Here is a 12832-nt window from a genome sequence, read left to right as displayed (position 1 = left end):
ACACCACTGAGTGTTCAAGGAGCCCACTGCCCTCCTACCCTCCCAGGCAGTGCTGGGTGACGGCCAGGGCTAGGAGGCAAAGGGCTCTGTCACTGCCAAGCAGTGAAGCCGTTTAGTAAAATATTTACCCACGTGTATAAGAATGATGATGACAGAATGACGAACAGCATTTCAATAGCTTTAAGGTACGTGGGAGAGCAGGCCTGGATTTTTTTATTATTATTATTTTTTTATTTATTTGGCTGCACAGGGTCTTAGTTGTGGCAGGCGGGCTCCTTAGTTGTGGCATGCGAACTCTTAGTTGTGGCATGCATGTGGGATCTAGTTCCCTGACCAGGGATTGAACCCGGGCCCCCTGCGTTGGGAGCGTGGAATCTTAAACACTGCGCCACCTGGGAAGTCCCAGCCCTGGATATTTTTTAATGAGAATGGTGACTTTCTGTTTAATTCCTGAGGCTTCTCTCTTGCGCCAACCGTACCCACATTCAAATAAGAGAGCTGTGGCTGGGGAGGGGGCTCACCAGGCTGGCAGAAGGTGCTGCCTGCAGGATGCTGTCACCCAGAGGGACTGGAGCCAGCCTCACAGCCAATCGCAAGCTACCGTCCACTTCCTGTAACTTCTGAAGAATAAAGATTTTCAGTCCCTGTCCCCGCGATAGCTAGACTGATCCTCTGCTATGGTCACTCAATTAATGATATTGATTCATTACGAGTGTGATTGATTCATTATAAGTGTTCTTATTCAGCTAGGCATGTAGGGAGCGTTTGCCCTGGTTGGCGTGGTAATTCTGAGTTGGAGATGAGGACAGAAGAAGGCAGAGGGAACAAAGTACAACCACACACTAGGTGTCTAGCTGTGTCCAATGTGGAAATGGAAAGGAAAAAAGGAAACTTTTTGGCTAAACACTCCCCCCCACTCCATTAGGGAGCTTTTTGCATTTCCATCCCCAGTTTGGAAAAGAAATAATGAAACAAAATGTATTTTCTCCATCATTTTAAAGGAAAACTTCATGTCTCTAAATATATCAAACAAGGTTATAGGAGTAAATAAATTACAGATATTTGTGTGTTAGATCAGTAAAGAGTGTTTGAAAAATATAATTTCACTTTCTCTCAGCCTCACATCCTCTGCCTTTTTTCATGTCTTTTCCAGGTACTGTATACCTCTAGTTATGACTGTTAGAAAGAAACCATCTTGGCTTTCCCATATTATACATTTCTAGAAGGGCTGACTTAGGATCTGTACACACATGCTTATTTTTTATTTCCTGGAAGAAAACAAACTAGCCCTGAATTTAAGAGCATGCTCAGAAGTCAGTTCTTGAGGAAAGAAGCTATTTATTTATTTAAGGGAAATACAAAGGGCCCATTACTTTTAGACAGGGAATTTATGCTTGGTGGAATTTTCATGAATAAAAATTCATTTTATTAAAGATTTTCTGGTTAAAAATACGGTTTGCTTTTTTGGTGCAAAGTCTGCCGTGTCTGTTCTGAACAGTAAGGCTTGTGGGGCTACCGAGACAGATAAAGTGAACGGACTCTTCAATCAGAGAGGGGCTTGGCCTGCCGGTAAAATGCAATACCAAGAAGTAAACAAAGAGCCTTTTGCGAAGAAGACAGAGTTTAAATGGATTTTGCTTTTCCAATTTGAAAACGTGCTCACGGTGGTTAGTAACTGAGTCAAGACATTTAAATCCTACGTATACTTGTATATCTTAACAGCGACCTTTTTTAAGTGTGCAGTGGGGATAAGCAGATGAGCAAAGCAATGCTCCGGAAAGAGCACTGTAGGTAATTGAACATGAAATATGTTGCAATCTGATAACATTAATAACATGCAATCACTTCTTTCTATCTAATATGCAGTTCATTTGGCTAGAGTCTAACTAAAGCACTCCAGAACTGTTAGTGTAGGAATCCTGCCACAAACCTATGATGTAAGCAGTTCCGTTTTTGTGCATTTTGAAGTATCTCTGTATTAATCGTCTATTCTGTGCAGCAAATTAGCCCCAAACGTAGTAGCTTCAAACAAGTATTTAATGTCTCACCCAGTATCTGAGGGTCAGGAATTGGGAGTGGCTTAGCTGGGAGGTTCCGGCTCCAGGTCTCTCGGGAAGTTGTTGAGATGTGAGCTGGGGTAGCTGTCGTCTGAAGGCATGGCTGGGGCTGGCAGATGCACCGTTAAGATGTCTCACAATCCTGGCAGGTTAGTTCGGGTTGCTGACAGGAAGCTGCAATTCTTCTCCACGTGGGCCTCTCTAGCAGGCTACTTGTGCATCTTGACGGCGTGAAAGCCGGCTTCCCCTAGAGTGATCAGAGAGAGAGAGCCAGGCGGAGGGCGCATGCCTTTTCTGATCCAGCCTCGGAATTCAACCGCCATCATTTCCCCCACATTCTATTCATTAGAAGCCAGTGACTAAGTACAGACCACACTCAGGGTGAGGGGAATTCAACGCCACCTCTTACAGGAGGACTAAAGAATGTGTGAAGATACTTTAAAACCATCATGACCCTGTTTACAGATGAGGGTGGCTTATCCGCTCAAGGTCACCTGGCTACTAGAAGACCCTCCGTGCGAGGCAGCAGACTGTTTTATTTCCTCTCTGCTGTGCCATCCACACACAAAACAAACCAGAAGAGCCCATATTCCTGAAATCACTGCACACAAGTTCAGAATCTGCCCTTTTAAACCGGCCAAGATCTTCTAAAAGCAGCAGGAGATTTTCTGTTGGAAATGGATGAAATGGACACAGGACTGGAAGGTAGGAGTCAGCTTTCTTCTTAATCAGCTCTGCGACCTTGAGAGAAAAAACGCTTCTCTCTGGGCTGGTTTCCTCCTTTGTAAAACAAGACGGGCTAGCTGAGTGGTTTCCAAACTTAGTTGGCCATCACAGTCCTCTGGGGAATAAAAAACTCTCTGGCCTTACATTAAATCTACCAGGTCACGACCTCCAGGAATCTGTAAAATTAAAAAGCTCCCCAGGAGTCCAACGGACGGCTGTGCAGACACTAGGAACCGCTGGACTAGATTATTGCTCGTGCTTCCAGCTCTAACGTTATGTTGACTCCTCCCTTCTGACTGGATGTACCCAGGTAACTCATCAGTTCTGAACCCTTGCTACAATCATCAGGGAAATGTTAGATGTCTGGGGCTCCCCTCAGGCAAAATAAATCAGACATTCTGGGAAGGGGCCTAGGGATCATTACGGTCTGTTTGTTTTTATCAGTCTGTTTTCCAATAGTCATGTTCAACCTTGGTGACACATTAGAATCAGTTGAGAAGTTTTAAGAAAGATCACTGCCCACACTGTCCCCCAGAATAGTTAAATCAGAATCTTGTGGGTGGAAGGAAGCATCAGTATTGTTTAAAGTTCCCAGGTGATTATAATGAATAGTCACACTGCCCAATGTTGGCCTCATTTGAGGTAATTCCAATGCTGCCTCACCCGTAAAAGATTATTCAGAAGAAAAATTATTCAGAGATCCTAGATGCCACGGTATTCTAAGAAAAAATGCATTTGAAATGGAAGATGGTAAAAATTAAATGGAAGTGAGTTTCCATTTCTGTCAATATGGCAGACTAAATAACTTGAAAATCCTCCCACTATAAATACTGGTTTATAAATATAAACCATGTATAAATACTGGTCAAGATGCAATAAACACCCATTGAAATGAGCTCATGGGACAACAAGGAAAGGCGTCCAGTGCCAGAAGCAAGAGAAAGATGACAGTTAGCATAGTGAGCAAGGAGGAGGATGCGGAGCTGGTCTCAGGCAGGTTTGTTGGCCTTGAAAGGCTGAAGTCTGAGCATCAAAATGGAAAGAAGACTGTGGTTTGAGTCCAGTAAAGTGGGGAGATGGAACTGACATCCCCGAATAAATGTGGGACCTTGAAAGGGATGAATCATCATAGAAATAATTCAGTGGAAAAAAATCTCCCTAGTGGCACAGGGAGACAAGAAAATTTGTCTTGGCATAAGTTGAAAGTGGAGAAAAAAGTCTTCACTGAGAATTTGGGACTACAGCCCAGTCTCATGTAAATCTGGGACTGAAATTTATCCTTCCTCTATGGTCCAGGAACCCTAAAGTGGAAACAAAAAAAAGATAAAAATACTGACCCAACACCAAACTACTGAACATACACGGATACAATCCACCATAACCAAGATGTAGTAGGTACAAAAGTCCCAAGAACCTCAGATAACAGAACTATCAGACAGACTATAAAATAAGTAAGTTAAAAAATTATTAAAAACATAAAAGAACATTTGGAACCATGAGAAAATAACATAACACTGTAGAAAAAGGTAGATTTGAAAGATAACTAAACAGAACTTCTAGAAATGACACATATAGTCATTGAAATGAAAAGCTCAGTGGATGAGTTACACAGCAGATTAGACACAGCTGAAGAAAAAAATAGCAAATGGATCTGAAGAAAATGCCCAGGAAGCAGCACAGAGAGTCAAAGTGATGGGAAGTCTGAGAGAAAAGCTCAGGCTATGTTGCATAGAAAGAGAAGGTGCGTTGTACACCTAATATGAGCACCAGAAGGTGAGAATAGAGAGGGTGTAAAGGAGACAGGATTTACATAGACAGCTGCTGACAGTTTTCCAGGTTTGATCAAAAACCTGCATCCTGAGATTTTGGGTATGCAGTGAATCTTGAACCATGTAAATAAAAGAAATTCACACCTGAACACCACATGGTAAGAATGCAGGAAGTCAAAGACAAGAGAGAAAAATCTTAAAACCAGAAAGAAAGAACAGATTACCTACAAAGGAATGATATTTAGACTGACAGCAAATGTCTCAACAATAAATAGAAAACAAGAAGATGTGACATATTCATAAAAGTGCTGAGGATAAAATAACTTTCAATCTAGAATTTTACACCCAGAGAAATCATCATTCAAGGATAAGGGTGAAACAAGACAATTTTATACTAATAGAGAAAACACGTCACTCATATAACCTCCCTAAAAAAAAACTACTAAAGGATATGTTTCAAGGGAAAGGGCTGGTACCTAGAAGAAAGGGAGAAAAACATGCTAGAAACAAAGGTGAACAAATTGGTAAACATGAGCAAGTCGAAACAATGACTGTATAAAACTAAAATGACAGTAGTGATTAAATTTAGGGGTATAAAAACAGGTGAGTCTAAAATAAGAAGCAATAATAACATGTAAAAGGGAGGATGTAATTGAAGTTGAATAATTCTCTGTTTACTGTAGAGTTTCAGGGAGGCTGGATTAAGTGTACATGTTAAAAATTGTAAAGTAATCACTAAAGGAATAGAAATATACCTTACAACTCCTAAACTAGTTAAAGAGGAAAAGGGAATAAAGAATTCTTGATCAGTTCAATAGAAGAAAAGGAAGGAAGTAAACGAAAAACTTAGAGAAAACAGAAGAAAATGAGACATCAGTTCCAAATGTCAGAAATCAGTAGATCAACAGGCTGTCTTATACATTGCTAGTGGGAGTACAAATTGCAAGAGTACCTTTGGAAAACAGTTTAGCATTATTCTGTAAAGTTTTACACTTACACATCTCATGACGCAGTAATCACTCCAAAGAGAAAATTCTGCCTGCATACACTGGAAGATAAGACTACTTATCACCGCTGCTTGTAACAGCAAAAAATTGGAACAACTCAAAGGCCTGTGATAGGAGAATGGACAAGCTAATTTGTGGGACAGTCATGAAATGGAATTTTATACAACTATGGAAAATAATGAACTACAGCCAGAAGCAACAGTCTAGTTGAATCTTAGTAATACCATGTTGAGTAAGAAATATAGGCCTCCTCAGAAAATTTTTGTAAAATTTTAAACCGAGTATATGATAAAAATTTGATAAAACTTTTTTTTTGATAAAACTTTTTAAAAAGCAAAGAAGAATAATAAATACAAGATTTGGGACTGGTGGTTTCTTCAGGTGGGGGAACAGTAGAGGAGGAGCACATAAGTAGTTGCAAGTCACTGTTACTGTTTTAGTTCTCTAGTTGAATAGTAGGTTTACAAGTGTTCATAATATCAAAAAATAAAATAAGGCCATGGATATACCTAATGATGATAGTATGTTTATGCCAGAGATTGTGATTAATATAGTTTTGTGCCCCTAAGTTTCATTAAAAATATTGGCAATTACATTAAATGTAAATGGACTAAACTTACTAGTCAACCCAATAAATAAATAAATAAGATCCAGGTACATGCTGTTTATAAGAGACTTACCTAAAAATCAAAGACATAGAAAGGTTGAAAGTAAAAGGATGGAAAAAGATATGCCAGACAAAATGCCAGCTAGAAGTGAGAGTAGTTATATTTATTGCAGGCGAAGTAGACTTTAAAGCAAAAAGCACTAGGGTTAAATATCATCTGTGCATATATTAAAGAAATGGTTCACTAGGAAAACAGTAAATCTAAGCTTGTATGCGCCTAATTACACAGCTTCAAAATAAATAAAGCAAAATGAGAAATAACATGTTAAAAAATAAAAAAATGCAGTCATACTATGAGATTTTCATAGCCCTTTTTGATGTACCTTATCACATACTTTTAAAATATAGAGAGCAAAGTTTGAGAGATTTACAGTAGATACTGGCAAATTCAGTCATATAAGGAGATTTTAATGTACCACTATAAAAAGTGATAGATATTAGTAAGGCTAAAGAAAATCTGGGTGATGTAATTAACAAGCTTGATTTAACAGACTCATACAGAATGCTATACAACAAATAAGATATACACATTCTTTTCAAAACCACATGGAGTATTTATAAAAACTATTTTTACCAAAGCAAAATCTCAACAAATAATAAAGAATGTGCTTCATACAGACCACCTCTCTGACCTTAATTAAGTTAGACATAAATAACTAAAAACCAAAACAAAAACTTGTGTTTAGAAATGTAAAAATACACATGTATTGAGGCAAAGAAGAAATCTAAACATTCTTCGCCTGGGATGGTAATAAAAATTCTACATATTTTGTGGAATGTAGTTTCAGTGGCACTTGGAGTGAACTCTAGCCTTAAATGTTAAAAAAAAAAAAGAAAACCGAAGCGTGAAAATTAATTACTTAAGCCATCAAGAATCTTTTTAAGCCAACAAAATAAATCCAGAGAACAGAACAAAGAAAATGACATGATATATTAACAATACACAATTAGATCAGGAGTCCCCAGCCCCTGGGCCTCCGACTGCTAGTGGTCCAAAGCCTGTTAGGAACCCGGCTGCACAGCAGGAGGTGAGCGGCGGGTGAGCTAGCAAAGCTTCAACTGCGGCTCCCATTACTGCATTAGCCCCTGAACCGTATCCCTCCCCCCACCCCCTACGGTGGAAAGAAAAAGGTTGGGGACCACTGATTAGATTATATTTTCTATATGGTATATATTCTTAGACATAAGAACATAAAATATATAATAGTATATAAAAGTGAAAATTAATGAAACAAAAAATAGTATTAACCAAATTGAAAGTTGATTCTTTGAAAACACTAGTAGAAAGTAGAAAGAAACACTAGATAAAAATAGGGAGGTCTCTGACACAACTGATCCAGAAAAGAGAAGATACATATACAATAATATTTGGAATGAAAAAAAATGAAGGGTATGGATAGATGCAGCAGAGATTAGAATATATTCAGAGAAAACTATGAACAGCATTTTGTTAATAAATTTGAAAACCTAGCTGGTATGGACAATTTCCCTGAAAAATATAATGAGCAAAAATTGAATCAGGAAGAATATAAAACCTAAAGACACCCATAGCCATCAAAGAAATGGAATCAGTATAAAAATCAACCTAGGAAATGTTTATCCCAGAGCCAGACATTTTACTGGCAAGTTCTACCAAACAGTCAAGGAACACATAATTCCAATTTTATACACACTGTTCGAGAAAATGGAAAAAGAAGGAACCAGTTCATTTTTTGAGGCCAGTATAACCAGAGAAGGGCAGTATGAGAAGGGAAAACTGCAGCCTATTTGACTTATGGACATGGATACAAAAATGCCTACAGTGAAGTTAGATGTTGACCTTCATTCATTCATTCATCCTTTCATTCGTTCAACAAATATTTGCTTAGTGTTAACCATGCACCAATAGGCACTGTGCTAATACTTGGAGAGCAGAAATGGACAGGAGCTTATGGCTAGTGGAAGAGATAAGCAATAAAGCAAATGATCACACAGGGTAGGGTACACAGAGGGCATTCTGGCAGGATAACAGTGCATACCGAGGGGGATTCAACCTGGTCAGAGAGGTCAGGGAATGCTTTCCAGGCATATTAGTGGAGTAAGAATGAGTGTGGGAAGAGCGTTTAGGAGGTTACTGCACGGGCTCCAGTGGGAGATCTGAGATGCAGTAGCAGGAAAGGTGAATTTGAGAGACATTGAGGAAGTAAAACCAACAGAGCTTCATGATGGATTGCACATGGGAAGGTGTCAACCTGGAGAGGGGTCAACCTTGTCTCTAAGATGGCTGGGGCTCTGTTCATGGAGAAAACTTTAAAAGAGGTTCAGGTTTAGGGGAAACGAGCATGCATGTGGTTTTGGAAATGTGGAGTTTGGGGTAACTTAAGGAAGGCTAAGTGGAAATGATGAATAGGAAATTAACCAGAGCCTGGAGTTCTGTGGGGAGGGCAGGCTGGAGATTTTAATTTGAGTGGCATCAGAAAGTAGATGGTAATTAACCCATCCTTCAGGGGATCTCATCCAGAGAGGGTGTGTAGTTAGGGGAGAGAATGAACACCACTATTTAAAGGAAAGGCAGAGGTGGAGGAGTCAGGGCAAAGAGAGGAGGAAAGGCAGGAGACGTACGAGGAAAGGCAGGAGAATGTGGGCATCAAGGATGCCAAGGGAAGAGTGAGTTACAAAGAATGCAGTGTCCAACAGTGTCATGGGCTGTTGAAACTTTAAGAGGGTGGAGGACTGATGTGGTCCTGGAATTCTCCTGACCCAGGGGCTACATTAAGTGAGTGAGCTGGAGGAGAAATGCATAATGATAAGAAACTAAGAGCAGCAAGAGTGAATATTTTGGACAATGAGACTCTTCCTGTAACCTCTTTATGGTGATGGTTACTAGACTCCATGCATTTGTCAAAACTCAGACTTATAGACCAAGAAGAGTAAATGTTACTGCATATAAGTTAAAAATAAATAAATAAAAACAATGCAGAATTGGTGATTTAAGATCTAACTTCCTCTTTATAACTGCAGGGCTAGCTCCCGCAATTTAATTCAGTTCAGCTTGTGTAGGTCTACAACAGGGAACAAGGGCACCCCACTCTCACCTTGTTAAGGGCAGAATAAATATGCATGCAGCAGAGCCAAGGGGCATGGGACTGATGGCCAGAGCTCCTCTAAGGAACTGACAGGTGGTGGGTAGGGTGTAGCCTGGTAAGCTTGGTTCCTCTGGGCCCTTGACGTAAAATGAGGGGGGTGGATCAGGAAAGGCCTTTCCACCTCTGATGATCTGTGGTTCTAGCGTAAAAATCCCCCACAAAATCCCATTAGCTCTGTTGTCTGCATTTTGTTATTGAGAATAGTCATAATAAACAATTACCATAATAACAACTGGCTCTTCAACACATGGGACCCCAGATGACTTGGGAAGCAGCTTGGAGTGAATTGGAAAATGCTTGGGCTTCTGGTGTAAAGTTTTAAAGTGCCTTCTAAAAATCATATGCTAGCAAGCACAACCCATATAGGCTTTCAATGAAAAAGGGACTTTTCCATGTGTTGATTTCAGACCCTCCCCTCACCCTATCAATGCGGTCAAGGAAGAACTATCCCAATTTAGGAGACAGGGAGATTAAGAGCCTGGTCACTCACGGGTTTGGTTGATGTTGGTATTTTCCGAATAGTCCATTTCTCAAAGACCCACAGCGGATTTGGTACCGTTTTGGGGTTGAGTGTATTCCACTGTATCCTAATCCTACGAAAATTAGTGGAAAAGTGTTAATTGGGCATCAGTTCATGCTTAACATTAATTTGAGTATTTGATGAACCACAAATACTCAATGACGTTGCCCCCTTAAGCCATATTAACTCAATTTATTGTAATAATTAAAAACAATAAGGATAATTATATCCTTACTGTTTTAAATACCCCACAGATTGAATCCAGCCTGAATTTAGCCGGCCTGAAATCTGCTGGAGAAGTGGGCGATGTTTTTGGGTAGCTACAAAATTGTCTTTTAGGAATTTTCAGCGCGGGAAAGGATAAAAGTCAGCATTTATTAAGCACCTACTGTGTGCCAGGACCTGTGCCACACCACACTGCTCCCAAGGTGGCGGGGGTGTGTGTTTGAAGCCTTCTGCCACCCTCAGCTACATCCCCAGATGGTGGGGGGCTTGGGCTATTCACATCTCATGCATTTTACTACCTCGGCATAGAAACAATAACATATATATAACAAACGGGTTGGAGAGGGGTTTCCTGAAATAACCATCCTTCCCGGCCCTCCCAGAGATGCTCCCAAATTATTTCTCTCTATACAAAAAATTTTGATTTGAACTCCGATCATTTGACCTTGACCTCTATAACCCTATGCTATTATATTTTTTAAGCGCCTTATGATTAACGCGGAAACCCTTTCTTCGGCATTTTCTCACCACTGGAATCGCGACAGTTTCCTCAAAGTTCCAAAATAACCTTTCCCGGGCAAGGATTCGTACCTCTGCCGGGTAAGGGCGGGGAGCCGCGCAAGACGTGCCGGTGCGGAGCGAGAGCCAGAGAGAACTTCCAGCGCGAAAGGAAAATAAAACTTGTGGCTGGTGTTTGTGCGGGAGAGTCTCCGCAATCCTGAAGCCCCAAGATCCTGGGGGGTCTCGGCGGCTGCCCGAGGAGCGCCAGGGTTTGGATTTGATCCCGACGTCCTTGACCTAAATTTCTGCGCGGTGGCTGGAAAAAGGGCGCAGAGCCGGGCAGGCGGCTGTTGCCATCCCGGATCCTGGCGGCCGGGTCCGGGGAACTTGAATGGAGAGGCCGAACTAGAGGGGTGGGGGGCATCTGCTCCCCTGCCCCAGTGTGGAGCCGCGGCGAGCTCCCCGCGCCTCCCCCTCCCCCGATCCACCCGCCCCCCGCAGCCCATGTGATCCAGGGAAGTCGGGGTGCGCTCCCCTCGGCTCGGCCCGCCCGGAGGCGGGGCTCCTCGGGCCGCGGGGTTCGCGCACCGCCCCAGTGGGTCGGGCAGCGGGGGGCAGAGTGTGCGCGCGCGGGCAGGCGGAGGCCGCACCGGGGTGCGTGACGTCACCGGCATTGGTTACACGACGTTCTAGAACTCCGCCCCACGTGCGCCGCGGAGGAGGGGGAGGAGGAGGAGGGGATGGGGGTGGGGAGGAGGAGGGGGAGAGGTGGGGATGGGCCGGGGGGGCGGGGACGGGGGGTGTGCGAGCAGCGGGGCTGAGCTAAGCCGAGCCCACGTGTGACGGCTCTCGCCGCTGCCCCGGCTCCGCCGCTCTTAGAGAGATTCGGAGGAGCCCGGGCGGGGGGGAGGAGGAGGGGGAGGAGGGAGCGGGAGATCTCGGGGCTCGGAGCCGGCCGCCGCTCCGCTCCGATCGCTGTGGGGATCGGTTTTTTGGGGGTGGGGGGGCGGGGGGGCTCAGATATGGAGGCAAATGGGAGCCAAGGCACCTCGGGCAGCGCCAACGACTCCCAGCACGACCCCGGGTAAGTTTCCAGCCGCTGCCCACCGCGCCGCCTCGGGCTCGCTCTCCTTGCAGCGGCGGGGACGGCGGTGCGCGGAGCCGGGCATCTCCCGCGCCCCCCCCTCCCGCGCGCCCCCCCCCCCCGTGGAAGTTACACACCTTTGGATTGCATTTCGCCGCCACCTTCTCCCCCACCCCACCTCCGCGCTCTCGCTCGCTCGCTCCCCCCCCTCCCCGCTTTCCTTTTAGCTTTTGTAAGTTACACGTCAAAATGGCCGATCTGACATCGGTGCTCACTTCTGTTATGTTTTCTCCCTCTAGTAAAATGTTTATCGGTGGACTGAGCTGGCAGACCTCACCAGGTAAGGGAGGGAGGGGGGGACGCCTGGGTCCCCCCCTTCTTGGCTTCTTTATTGCTCTTTGTTATCCCGGTGTAGGAGCCCCCCCTCGCCATTGGCTCCCCACTTCTCCTGTGCAAGGTTATTTTTTTAAATAGCAAATCCTTTCCGAGCCCTCTACGCGACCTCTGTTGCCGAATTTCCCCCGCGTGTGCAAAAAAAAAAAAAACACCCAGAATAACAACAGAAAACTACTTTTGGTTTTTGTCCTTGATCAAAATTTGCATTGCTTTTTTTTTTCCACACCTTCTCCCCCCCCCCCCCCAATCTCTCTCTTTCTCTCTCTACAGATAGCCTTAGAGACTATTTTAGCAAATTTGGAGAAATTAGAGAATGTATGGTCATGAGAGATCCCACTACGAAACGCTCCAGGTAAAGCATTCCCTTCTGGATTTTGTCTTTATTTTAGAACAAAGTTTAAGTGTTATTTTTGGAGGTGTCTTCGGAAGTAGCTAAGCGGATTTAGAATGGGGCTCAGGCATGTGGCTGGTTTCGAACGTCGCTCCATCCTCCCCCCTCCTCCATTAACCCCAAAGGTTATTGTTAATTGGGGCTGAATTCTGGATACACAGATGCCCACATCTCCGCTTTAAGTCATTTTCCCGTCGCTTCTTTTTCTCCTGTTTCAAATGACATTCAGCTTCATTCACTTTCCACATAGTTGTTTTTTTTGTTTTTTTTAATGTGTGCTTCCCCCGCACTCCCAACTCCCCGAACTCTTAAGCCCCTTTAGAAAGCTGGTTGGATCGTCTCTAAGTGCCTGGGTTTCTTCGGA

At 43.3% G+C, this 12832-nt stretch overlaps 1 protein-coding gene and 1 long non-coding RNA gene across 7 annotated transcripts in view; one reads left to right on the top strand and one right to left on the bottom strand.

Moving 5' to 3' along the window:
• Positions 1-1074: 1074 nt before the first annotated feature.
• LOC309837514 lies at positions 1075-11232 on the bottom strand. The gene is made up of 3 exons (XR_014298264.1): positions 10688-11232; positions 9842-9944; positions 1075-2304 (listed from the first exon to the last, which is right to left on the bottom strand). It is a non-coding gene; the product is annotated as an uncharacterized lncRNA (long non-coding RNA).
• Positions 11233-11578: 346 nt separating this feature from the next.
• MSI2 (musashi RNA binding protein 2) overlaps positions 11579-12832 on the top strand; it is a 389285-nt gene continuing 388031 nt past the window's right edge. For all 6 annotated transcript variants that reach the window (XM_082680135.1, XM_082680133.1, XM_082680134.1 and 3 more), the window contains exons 1-3: positions 11579-11681; positions 11981-12021; positions 12348-12429. In XM_082680135.1, coding sequence (XP_082536261.1) covers positions 11620-11681; positions 11981-12021; positions 12348-12429 — 185 coding nt within the window. In that variant the 5' untranslated portion in view covers positions 11579-11619. The remainder of the gene's footprint in view (positions 11682-11980; positions 12022-12347; positions 12430-12832) is intronic.

The sequence above is a fragment of the Grampus griseus genome (genome assembly GCF_964374135.1).
Source record: "Grampus griseus genome assembly, chromosome: 20".
Taxonomy (NCBI): Eukaryota; Metazoa; Chordata; class Mammalia; order Artiodactyla; family Delphinidae; genus Grampus; species Grampus griseus.
This window is presented reverse-complemented; position numbering and strand designations above follow the sequence as displayed.